This window comes from Varroa jacobsoni, unplaced genomic scaffold (assembly GCF_002532875.2).
Source record: "Varroa jacobsoni isolate VJ856 unplaced genomic scaffold, vjacob_1.0 scaffold_74, whole genome shotgun sequence".
Classification (NCBI taxonomy): Eukaryota; Metazoa; Arthropoda; class Arachnida; order Mesostigmata; family Varroidae; genus Varroa; species Varroa jacobsoni.
Window position 1 is genome coordinate 347,887 of NW_019212976.1, and position 12,488 is coordinate 360,374.

At 39.1% G+C, this 12,488-nt stretch overlaps 1 protein-coding gene and 1 long non-coding RNA gene across 4 annotated transcripts in view; one reads left to right on the forward strand and one right to left on the reverse strand.

Annotated features, from left to right (window-relative positions):
• LOC111263005 (uncharacterized) overlaps window positions 1-12,488 on the forward strand; it is a 34,717-nt gene that overhangs the window by 10,085 nt on the left and 12,144 nt on the right. For 2 of the 3 annotated variants that reach the window (XM_022837702.2, XM_022837711.2), the window contains exon 3: window positions 10,258-10,401. In XM_022837702.2, the coding sequence (XP_022693437.1) occupies window positions 10,319-10,401 (83 nt within the window). In that variant the 5' untranslated portion in view covers window positions 10,258-10,318. Of the gene's footprint in view, window positions 1-4,693; window positions 4,797-10,257; window positions 10,402-12,488 lie in introns of those variants that run through there. The other variant, XM_086969375.1, reaches the window with a different exon arrangement.
• Window positions 711-3,903, reverse strand: LOC111263019 (uncharacterized). Its single transcript, XR_002681979.2, has 3 exons — window positions 3,758-3,903; window positions 3,466-3,590; window positions 711-2,120 (listed from the first exon to the last, which is right to left on the reverse strand). It is a non-coding gene; the product is annotated as an uncharacterized LOC111263019 (long non-coding RNA).

The window sequence follows — 12,488 nt, forward strand, 5'->3', positions numbered from 1 at the left end:
CAATTTTGGCTTAAAGACGGTCGACACTCTTTTGACAGACGAATGTTTTAAAAAATAATTACCAGCTGTTTATTAGAGACCTTTTTGGCTATAGGAATATTGGTATAGCAAGCGCACGTGTAAGCAACTACGTAACAGTGTAGGGGTCAAGTGCTTCAAAGCTTTGATGATGCAGTTCGTATTTATTGTTATCTTGATGCACTTATTTATGTAATAAAAATTTGATGGCCACACAGAAGGTCGGGAATGACAAGCAGCTTCCTATGCTAAGGCGATGTACTGCTTTTATGTGTGTCACGACGTTTCCGCAAAACACATGCGTCAGACACACAGATACATAAATCGGGCCTAAACGTGTTAGAAACGAAAGAAGGAGTCATAGTGTAGTGCCCCAAGGAGTTAAACGATGGAGGCACTCACAATTGGGGCCACGTATAGTGTTCTATGTCTTAAAAATCACCTGGTCTCTGTCTCACCAATGTCGAATGAAATGGCATCGATTTGGTGCAACGGGCCTTCAAAGATACACAAATATATCTAGATATATATCGAAGAAGCTCGCAAGCGTAAATTTACTAACAGAACCATCTGCTACGCGTTTGCTGATGCTAGACTAGCACAGTTGGATGATGGGGATCATTAGACATTTACGGAACTAATATATGCTCAATTTGTAGCGGGTCGACCCATTGTTCAGGCTGCAGTACATTCAGAGTTCTTCATCAATTTATCTAAAATATGTTATTTCTATATATATTACAGATAAATCAAATGAAAACTCAGGATTATCTGAAATGGAAATCGGCTCAAATCAAACAATCTAAGAGAGTTTATATTGTTTTTCTGGCGAGATTATTTTAACATCTTTATTTATCATTATTTACGTATACACACATTCATAATAACATTCGATTGCGGATTATTTTTCTTTTTTTAAATAAAAGTATTCCCTTAAACAGTTAGATGACTAATTTATTTCATTATATACCATCAGAAAATGATTCGTAAAATAATCAAACATATACATTACTCTTAGTTAGTCCACGTTTTTATATGCGATTATTAGCTTCATAAAACCTACAACTGTTATGCAACCGGTTGTGGTTACGATAAACGCAATAATAGGCCGTCTTGATAGGCCTATTCGTAGAAAATACAATTTCTGCAGTCCACTACTACCGTTTAGGATTGCTGATTCGTTACTTTTCATCTCGTTTTTTAAATTTACTTTTTTAAGCTACGTCCTTTATTGCTGATTCGCCAGGTTCGAGAATATGCTTAAAGTAATGTCTTTAAGCCCTTTTTTTTTTAGACCTAAACAGAACACTTCGTACTTAACGTTCTTCAAAATTACTTCAACTTTGTGCGCTGATTATATATAGTTAGATGTCATTGTTAGAGTTCATCGTGTATTGACCGTAGCAGGGTAAGAGGCTGATATAAACAACCGAGGCACTTGTTCTTCCGCTTAGCAGGAGGATCATTTTCATTACGCCAATAAAAAGTTCACCACAACAATACGTTATTACGCACGCCAGGTAATCTCGGTACTGAATTAGTATGATGTACCATGTAACATGATGTAGTAATGTCCCGTACGTTATTGCCAAGTGACGGTAACTTAGCAGTATCGTAACATCAGACAAGTTCGAAGCCTGATTCTTAAATCGATTCAACGGTAATATCGATACTTGTAAACGAAGTGCGTAATCATGTGCCGCTATTTGTTATTGCTGTTAAGGTGTTTGACCTCACGATAAGTAGTTTTCCCTTTGTTTTTGTAGCTCGCCTATTTTTCCATGAGAAAATTGGCCTAGTCCGGAAGTCTTCCCCGTTCTGCTACACATGAAACCACTATCATGATAATGATCACAGGGGGACGCGATTACCATGTATCATACCTTGATATACGTATTCAGTACTTAACGCCTGACGCAGCGCTCATACCAAACAGCTGTTGTTAAGCCCGTGGGAACGTTTTCTTCAGGAATTCGATTCTGCTCCCGCTTATGCACGAAACGTAGCGATTGCTTGTTGTTTATTTGAGTGCAGATTTGTTCCGCTACCCCGGCAAAAACTAATGCGAGGCCTCCTAGATGTTCTCTGTGCGTATGATACTACTGCAATATAACCGACAGGGTTGCGCTACTACGAAATATAATAAATGGATTAAAGGTTTGCTGATTCCTGATCTGATCGTACGGTATTGTTACAGATTCGACATTATAAATTGATTCAAACCCAGTGATAGCTCTGTTCGGAAATGGGTAAGCTTTTCTCTCAGTGCATTGAAACTGTACAGCAACTGTTACAGTTCAGGCAAAAGTTGAAATCAAGTACAAATTTCATTTCGAATATACAAATTATAAACGTTCGCCTATCAATTTAAGTGGGGTTACATGGATTGCTAAGTCCAGATTGACTACAAGTAGGTATCAATGTTGATAAATATCTACATTGATCACGGAATTGTATGACAGGTAAATAGCCTACGGTTCGATGCTACGCACTGATTGAAGACAAAACAAGCATTCATTACGTTCCAGCTACGGTTAACATCGTAAGAGAGCGATATTCAAAAGGCCAGGAAGACTTTATCAATCGATCTTTTAGATTTTATGAAAGTCGAGACCTAGAGGAATTCGTATTTAACGATCTCTGAGGATTTTCATGGGATCAAGGACGACCATGATTGCGTTACGGCGAGTAGATAACATAACGCAAGTTACATGTTTGTACTCCAGCATTTATCGTTCCTATTCAATTCAAGCTATATCTGTGGACCAGAGAATATATATATATATATGTATATATATTTGTCTAATTTTGACCTACCAAAGAAGGTATTGTTATTTAAATTGAAGTCGATATTAAGTTGTGCTCTTTACCAATAACCCCGCTTAATGATCCCGTTCAATGCTCCCTACTGTTATTTAAAGAACACACGACGGTATTTGCATGCGGTAGCAAAAGAAGCCGGATTTTGCGGCTGGATTATAACATTTACTTGAGCTGAGAAGAGTTTGCTAGTCCATCCACCTTGACATTTATTAGATAAGGTTATCACTTAACAACGTCATTGGTGATCCTCCTGTTTTTACGTGACATTGTGAATCAGTTGAGCATACTTGAGACGTGCCTGAAGTGGGTGAAAACTAATGTTCTCGTATATTGGCCCGGTCGTACCACTTCAAATGTCTGTGCGCTAGAAATACGTCGCGATCTAAAAACCCATTTCCTACTACAACCAATACCAACAACATTACCAGCAGCCGTAGCTATCTCTACAAAGTGTTTTCGTCTACATATTGAGCTTGTTGGAAACCTATGCAATGCGTATTTGTGATCAAGTTTCACATCAGCTTAGTCGTGCAACTATCAGAAATGAATTAGAACACCCTTAGATGTTTGCAGAATATCCAGTTTTGAAGGATTCGTATTGTTGGTTTTTAATGCAAGACTTACTAGATTTGATTAACGTACGTAGCACGTGAAGACTCTGAGAATCTGAGTGCAGCCCATCACTTTTTCCTTCTAATTGTGCAGCGTCGGTTACTCCCTTGTGAGAAGACAGTTCAGCGTTCATACGCCTAAGTGAACGTTTCCGTGATGACATGTTGGAAAAGGCAAAGAATCGCATTTGTCAGTGCTTTTTATTTGCTCGCTTCTTCGTCCTATTCGTCCAGCCCAAAAAGGTTTCCCACTTCACCTCGTTTTGGCCACAACTTCAATACAATCAAGAAGGGTAGCCACTTACGAACATTGACGTCCCGTTTGTTATTTTGTGCTTAGCAGTCATTCGTTAGAAAGCGGTCGATGAGGGTCATGTATGCAGTCTATTGTCCATCCATTTGCTCGAGAAGGTCCTCGACCTTATCGAGCCAACACCGCCATCTGCGATACTTGTTTACTTACACCAATCAACTACTTTTGTCTAATGGTCAATCAACAATAAAGGCCGCTTGGCGGAAGAAACCAATGCCCGCCAAATTTTAAACAGCGAACGTTTTTCGCGTTTAACGTTCGGCACTTAAGCCTTTAGGCATTACTTTAGACAGCCGGCTCTCAGACTAACTAAGTGTGTCTACGTCCGTATTTAAACCTAAGCCATCACGCTAAGATGGCAGTTTAGCTAACATACTGCTGACTGCGCTACTACGGAAACAGACCTTATATGGCTACGTTGTTCTAATACTTTTCTTTTTTTTTTTCACGTTTTCTCTAAACAAACGACTTCGACCACATGGGGCCATTTTAATGTGTCTACCTGAGAGCATAGAAGCGATTGGTCCCTCGATAAATTTTGAACCCTTCGTGCGTTGACTCTAGCCGGTAATAATGGTACTGCAGAAATACCGGGTTGGGGGACGGTAGTTGTTGTACGCCCGACATCAGAGGTTGGCAGCAAGACTCGTTACCTTCGCGTTGTTCACTGCGACTGCTCTGGTTACCAGAAATTTTTTCCTCTCTACAGTAGAAAAATAGCTACATTTTAGTTGGCGAACATAGAATGTACTTGTCACAAGGACACGTTTATGGAAGGGTCCCAGCTATTACCACTAGAAATTGTTGTGCATAATCAAAGGCGACAGAAATGGAACAAGAACACCAGTAAAGAGGAAGGAGCACCGCTGACGTTTGTATGGACTGCTTCTATGAGTGCGTGCGAAGCATGAGGATATATGTGAATGCAAGCCCAGGGGTAATTTCGGCGCTTCCCATGTAGATACACTCACATACGCCCGCAGACAGCCAAATAGACACCAAAGCACAGGAAGACCTGCTAGTCATTATAGGTTAGCAGATAAATATTTAAACATAAACGATTACTATGTTTATATTCAGAATAAATATCTAATAACTCATACAGTTAATGCATTTAACTAAGCTCTTACTGATCTGCATACTCTTTACGTAAACATAGAATTTGTTCTTTCGAATTGACCCTTTTCAACAGATGTAAGACTCAGCCACCAGCTCTTGAAATTATTTCAGATTTATGTCATGGACACATCAGAAAATTATGAGATAAATATGTTTGCATTATGTGTAGTATTGAGATAGGAGCAACATTTACAAATAACTTATCAATACTTCTTTTTTCTACGTGCCATGCGCCGAGTAAATATAGACTGTATACGCTCAAGCGTGTCAACGCAACATGTCAAGTGAGGCTGCCTAGCTTCACAACAGTATGTGCATTTCAGTAAAGGGCAACTTTTAAAAAAAAAATGAAAATAGACACGCATTTATGAAAAAGAAGCCTCTATTTTGAGCCGGGACAGCAGATTTTGGAGCTGAACTGATCGTATCGCTTTGCTTACACTGTCGAAGCGCGTCTTTAGGGACTATTTAAAAGGTATCTTGTCCTTAAATGTGTATTAAAGGGCCTGAATAGCTGAATATAGTCGACCTTACGTTTGTCATATGGGCGCATACCGTTTTCACTAAAACTATATAGCATATAATATATATATATATAAAATTATGTAATATATATAAAAATTTAACAGAGAAAAATTAGCTCTTGAATTAGTTGCATATTGAAGCAAACGGGCCTTTTTGCGCCATTTTAACAATGATGAGAAAACCTGTCCTGCTATCTCTGGTTGTATAGGACGTGCTGTAGGACGCCGCCATTCGTCTTTGATGATTAGTAGGGACTTATCCACTTGTGATTCGCTTGCCTACCCGTTGACTCACTACAGAAGCAGCAGAGGCTACAATACAAAATGAAAAAAGGGCCAAACTCTACCCACATAAGCTAGTATGGACTGAAAAAGACAATTACTTCGATCAACGAGAAAAAAAAAGATGACATTCTCTAGGGGCCATTGAAAGTCCATGAGCCGGATATTCGAACTAGTTTGTGATAGCTCACCCATGAGCCAGAAGCTACTGTGATATATACGCGCCGCTTCTACAACATATAAAATGCACGTAGAGAGCGCTGCTTGGCCCAAATACCCAGTAGCCGTAACAGTTTTTACGAAATATTAATGGCGTTCTTCACGTTTTGAAGCAAATTCGGCTTGTTAGGTAAGCGTATAAGGCCACTAAACGTCCTACCCTTGTTTAAATGTAGAGTCCTTTTTACTTAGTTTGCTTCAATGCGTAACGTTACTTCCCTTTAATAGTCCCTTATTCTTATTTTCTGTTAGATGACATTGCAGGAAACGATGTCCCATAGCCCTTATCTCAACACTGCTATAGATAATTTGCTGTGTCCAATCGTATCTAAAACGTACAAATTTTCTTCTGTTGCAGAAAATTTAGGTTGATTTGCCATTGAGTGTTAGTCGTCTTAAAAGCCCCTTGTAAATCATCATACGATGCGCTTTGTTCGCCTCACTAGTGTGAAGCCTGATTATCGTCTTTCAAACAGATTATCCTAAAAAACCTTTTGGGGAAAAACGAGGCAACTTACGGAAGCGTACTCGCGATCATCAATGATAGCGCGACTGAAAAGAGGCCTAGCGTAAATTGTTCGGTGATTTTGCTTATTTGCTGATCTAGCTATGAACCTCTGTTATTATAAAGGCTTTTACGTAAACTAGACAGTAATATAAAGAGGACGCTAGATCCTACAAAATACACTATAAGCCGATCTAAAGGGTATTAAGGCCAAATCTGGAATGAATAAACAAAGTGATATGGGGATGATCTCTTGAAGCGTGTTTAACTTGCCCATGCTTCAATAATAAAACAGGTACTCAACAAGCACACACTTTTCTCAGGGTTTAAGATTTATTTTGCAGTGTATTAATAGGGAATATACCCATATTTTTTAAACTTTTGTTAAGCCAGGCAAAAAACGCCTATATGCATTTTTAAGACTCATCGCGTTGATAGCAGCCTATCTTGCTTATGCCGATACGACACAGATGCCTGCCTAAATAACTCATGCTATGTCTGTCACTTGACATCGCAAAATTGCACCGACAAGACTAGAAAAGGTGTAGCCTCCAACTAAAATGAAAAACAATCCTATTATCATCTTAAAAAAACTCAGGAAAAAAATATGTCCTGTTACTTTTATTATACGATCAATTTATCCCACATTCTGTTTTGCAGCTTTGGCCTTTTATACTTTTCAAGATACTATTAAGATAGAAGGCAATATACCTTCGAATGTTGTTTCCTCCATTTGGCAATAAGATTTAAATATGAGTTCGATGAGAGTGAAAAGCATAACTTGATCCTTAGGGAGTCTTATGAATTCTTCGATCAAACGCTTATATGTATGTCTTTTCTCTTCTTTCTTTTCCTCTCACACTCTACCGTTTAGACTTTTTCTTAGGCCTTTTATATATATGATACAATGTAAGAAACACCCGTATTGGCTGAAAATTGATAAAAAGTTTTCACGCTTCATGAAACGCACCTTTTCCACCTTCCTTCACGTGTTGTTTGTTTTTAATATACCGTTCACAAACGCTCTTTCTGCTCTGTTAGCACACTGCAACTACAATATATTGCAACTCGAAAGAGCGCCTTAGAAATAAATGCCTCGAAGTAGAAAAAAAAAAAGCATTTTCTGTTCCTTCCGCGGTATCGGTCAAAATGCTACCGAAACAGGCCACGATATTTGTCTCATGTACGGTAACGACTTTACCGTCAGGGGCTGCTCAAGCTTAGTTTGTCAAATTTCAGTGGCTGATAACAGGTCATCTAAAAGTGCTTTTGAAGGAAGATAGCAGACTAACAACTCATACAATGGCCAAAAATTGGATTAAGCCGCACAACCCTTATTAACCATCTTAAATCCATTGGGTTTACACAGAAATTTAGAGTTTGGTACCTCATGAAATCTTTGAATCCAACAAGGAATTGCGACTTAATGCTGCATCTCAATATCTCGCCTTCTATCGAGTGTCACGCAGCCATAATGACCAATTTTCGTATAGAATTGACACCAGTAATAAGAACTTGAATGCCGCCATGAAGTTGAGATCGTAACAGATGGTTCCAAATGAGGAGCCAAGGCATAGGGTCCAACCAGACTTTTACTTATTACAGGGATTATACTTTGCGCCTGATAGGACGGTCAGGGCGTACTCCGCTGGGTATTGTAAACAAAGCTGCTGATCGGCACCTTATTTGTGCTCGGTAAATATGCTCGACAAACGAGCTTATTTAACTCCATCCCAGAGCAACGCGAGGTCGCACGTGGCAAACACCGTCAAAATTGTGTAGATGATTTTTCAACTTTTCCGTTTACTGGGCAGCGACCGTCGTGGTTTTATCTTCAGATCAAAACGAGATTAGAAAACTTTTCCAAAATGAAGTTAATAGGCTAATGTAATAGTAACATAGGTTAATGTTAACGAGACGGCGTACATCACTTGGCAAAAAAAGGTCGGGGAAAGTCATGAACAATAACGGGGTATAATGCGTAATACGATGTCACAGGAATAAAAAATGGTACTTTCTATTTAAGCGGGAAAACTTTCTTTACAACAAGGCTGTTAAATAGGTAATAATATTTATTTGGTAAATAGGTAATTGAAATTTATTTCTTACTTATCGATTGCTAATACTCTAGTGCTATATATTGTTCGTAAGAAAGCTCCTTCTTTATTCTACAAAGCTATTATCGCCTTTTTTGTTTAATTAACAAAATGTTATCCTTAGTTAAAATTTTAAGCATAGTATTAAAGAGACTTTCTCACCTTTTTGTTCGTTCGAGGTTTAAAAGTTGCCGAATTGTCTGGGTCGAAGGCGTTTTCAGTTTTTATAATTTATAGGAAATTGCCTTTTGGCTACTTTTGAAGGACGATTATTGTTAGTTAGGCATACGCCTCTTAACAATAAAGCCTTTACCATACGGGTATCTAATAAGTTTAAATAACTCAGTGTGAAAGTTATATTTTGTGATCCGGACAAACCATAGATTGATAATAGTAAATAACAAGCTTTCCGATGATATATATATATAACTAATATAAGATAATAATAGAAGACAACAACAAGAAAGACCGAAACAAACGTTTGAAACACAGAAAGCAATAAACAACAGCGTTTATATAACACGTACATCTATACACTAACTCGACCGCAATCGGATGTGGGCGTGTGTGTGTGTACATAGGTGAGAACGGCAAAAAGGAGACAAGGGCATACGAATGTATCGGTGGCTGATAGTATATCCATTAACTAACGATTTAAAAAGAATGAAAACATTTTGACAAAAAGTAGCATTATAACCTCATTTTAGGTTAAATGGCGATGCGATATATAAAACTGTCGCATCTAACAATTGGTGTTCAAGGAACCCAACGTTGAGTCTCTCACAGTGATTTCAGTGAAAGAGAGTGACTGTATGATGCAGCTTATAGGTTCTTTTTCTTCAAACACAACGAATACGTCGCATCTATATAATAGTCTAATTCAATGTGTGTGTGTGTGTGTGTTTTGGTAACGTAGGCCGCTCGGTAGAGGTACTTCCCATTGGTACAACGCTTGTCGTTGGGCCAGATTTCTATGTTTAACACAATGCTTAGAATATCTTGTAGCTCCCTCTCATTGGCTTCATCGGTTTCTTTCGTGTGCATCATGCAGCCCTGCTATAATTCGAGATGATTTCTTCTTTAGCCCAGATTTAATATAACAACAAAATCTCACTAGGAACATGGACGTGGGTCCTCATTTGGAAATCACGTTTTATCATGTCAGCTGCCCAGGGCGCGTCGTACGGTCTGCGCTCCAGGCAGATAATGTTATTTGAGTACATGGTAAGCATTCAGATTTGTAGCATACTAACAGCGTTCTCGCAGTTGATGCGGTAATTGGAAGCCTTTTCAAGGAAATGTACGTCCAGGAAAGCTACACGTACTTACGTGCATGTATGCAAGCTTTAAAAAAGTGATAAGCGAATCTGTAATGAGGGCGTAAGGGACGAACAGTTACGCAATTGAACACGCCATTTAGATATTTGGTGGACAGGTAGCCCATGCATTCATTACTTTGTTGGCAACTTGAAGAACAAAGTTATGCAACCTTGATAAACCATAATGGAAATACGACTCGACAGACAGGGGTAGGTAGGCCTTATTGACCACCTAAGGGAATAGTGCGTCCACATTTAGTATCGTGCATATAAATTTAATTGTCTGTATTATATTTATACTTCCTACACACTGAGCTATCAGGTCAATCACAAGCGCCGCCGGTACGCACGCTGCCTAGCTGCGCGAATTGCACTGAAGTGCACCAATGATGCAAACATTTCATAATTCTGCTTCTCTTTGCTTTCAGGCTTACGGTGTTTTAACTTAGGGAACGAGCTTGGGAACTCGTGTAAAAGGAGAACTAAATAATGAATAAAGCTGATTACCTTGGTGAAGTCTTCGGAAATTCGAGAACTCGAAATCCGCTTCAGGTCATCACTAACATGTTCAAGTAAGTTCGAAGCGTTAAGTGCTCTATTCAAGTTATTCACTAGTAGTAAGCTTTCACATGTGTTTCTTCTCAAAGAGGCTAGTAGTAAATAGGATTGGGTTGAGGCCGGATGAATCTGAAATGAATCGGTATATTATCAAACAACTGCTTTGCTTCAATGATGTTAATTATTAAAAGAAAAAAATAATCTGAACGGCTTACAGTTTCAAAATCAACGATGCGCATAAACCCGCAGACCAAATCCGTGGAGACTACTACTATTATCATTATACAGGAGCATTGGGAAAAGCAGTCTCTCAGGTTAGTTTGCTAACGAGAACTGCTCGCGTCGATGTTGGGGCGGAGAACAAGGTTTCTGGCTTTAGGTCTGGTATCGAAGACCATAGCTGTTACGAGAATGCTGCTGATAATTGCGCTAATATTGTGTTCACAATCAGCATATGTCAGAGAAGGGGTCCTCGTTCTTTTGGGGCCAGGGGTGTCTGTTTTATGCTGAACAACAATTATGAAGAACTTGTAATGCTTTATATATAGCTTAATTAATCTATTAAGATTCGTAAACATTTATTTGAGCAAATATTCTTCCGAACTCACGTATCTGAAAGATGTACACAATAATCACTACGGCTTTTGGGCAGCACCCGAGTAGTTGTGAAATATCAGGATTTATACGCCGTCTGTAAAAGGAATATGGAGCAAAAAAGAACAATCGACGTGTTATGGCTTTGCATACGTCCTATCGGTCTCTGCTCCCCGCTAGACAGTCCGCTGCATGTGACAACAAAGCCAAAACAGGTGGTATTGTGTATACAAAGTCATTGGAAAAGTGTTTGCTCTATTGGATATTTTCGCAAACTTCGGTTCATTCGTATGAAAAATAAATAATGTCCGGCAGTAATTTATGCGTTTATCTTTAAACGGGATTCTGGCATCGAAGTTGCGTAGCGTATGAATAGAGTAAACTAGGCTAGATTATTTGCGCAATCGCTTTCTTGAAGAAGCCACATCTTATAGCCGTGCTGTTGTTTCGTTATGTTATCCACCAGATGGAAACACTTGAATCTACGACAGAAGCATATCTCCCATCCCTTTCCTTTCCTTTCCGTTGCTAGCGGACGAGACTAGCTTCTGAATTCTTTCCGTTGCCGCAACGCTCTTGATGTATCTAGACCGCGTTTTCATCGATGGCCACCGTTAGTCGGCTAGAAACAGTAACACTGCGTCTTTATTTACCCTTCCCTCCTTTTTGTCGCCCCTTGCTCCCCTTCTTTTCCCCCCGTTATACCTGCCACCACGCTGTCAACACGGACGATTGAGTGCTGTATGTTATAAATTCAATATGTAATATATATAAATTGAAAGCGCAACGCTGTAATTATTTACCGGGCGAACTTCTCGGTAGACCAGGCCAAAAATTATCGAGGCCGATGAAAAGCAGAGGCAGTTTGGTCACTTTTCAAGTGCTAAATCGAAATCTCTGTTCACCACCCCACTTATCTAACTTACAGCTGTGACGATCTCGCAGGGAATTGATCTTATGAAATAATAAATAAGCTCCCCGGATAAATTTGTAAAACTCATAATGTAAACACTCGCCAAAGCGGCACACCATAATCTTGTAGTACATCATTAGCTTCTGCTCAAAAGGAAAACTGAGCAAACGAGATATTGTGCCATACATTAGACTCAAATCTCCCCGAGGAATAAAGCGGATATTAAAATGGAGTGATAAAGACTTAAAGCGGCCTAAAAGTTCTACGCTCGCTATGATGAAGTATTCTAAATAGTAGAAAGACTGGCATAGAGGATGTTTCGATGATTAGGACAATGACGTCGGTGCACATGACTACGGTCGATTGCGTAGAGAAATCATCTGAATAGGGTCCCGCGTATATTTTTAATGTTACAGATAGTGAGAGTAGAAAAGTATTCTAATGGGAGACAAGAGGATGGCCCTAAGGAAAAAACGATAAGTTACAAAGTTTAGACGTAACCAATCCATGGCGCAGGTATCTAAAATAGGAGGTATACAGAACGAAATTAGGCGTGACAGAAGGCTTTGCGTGTTAGCGCCAAAAGGTACGCGT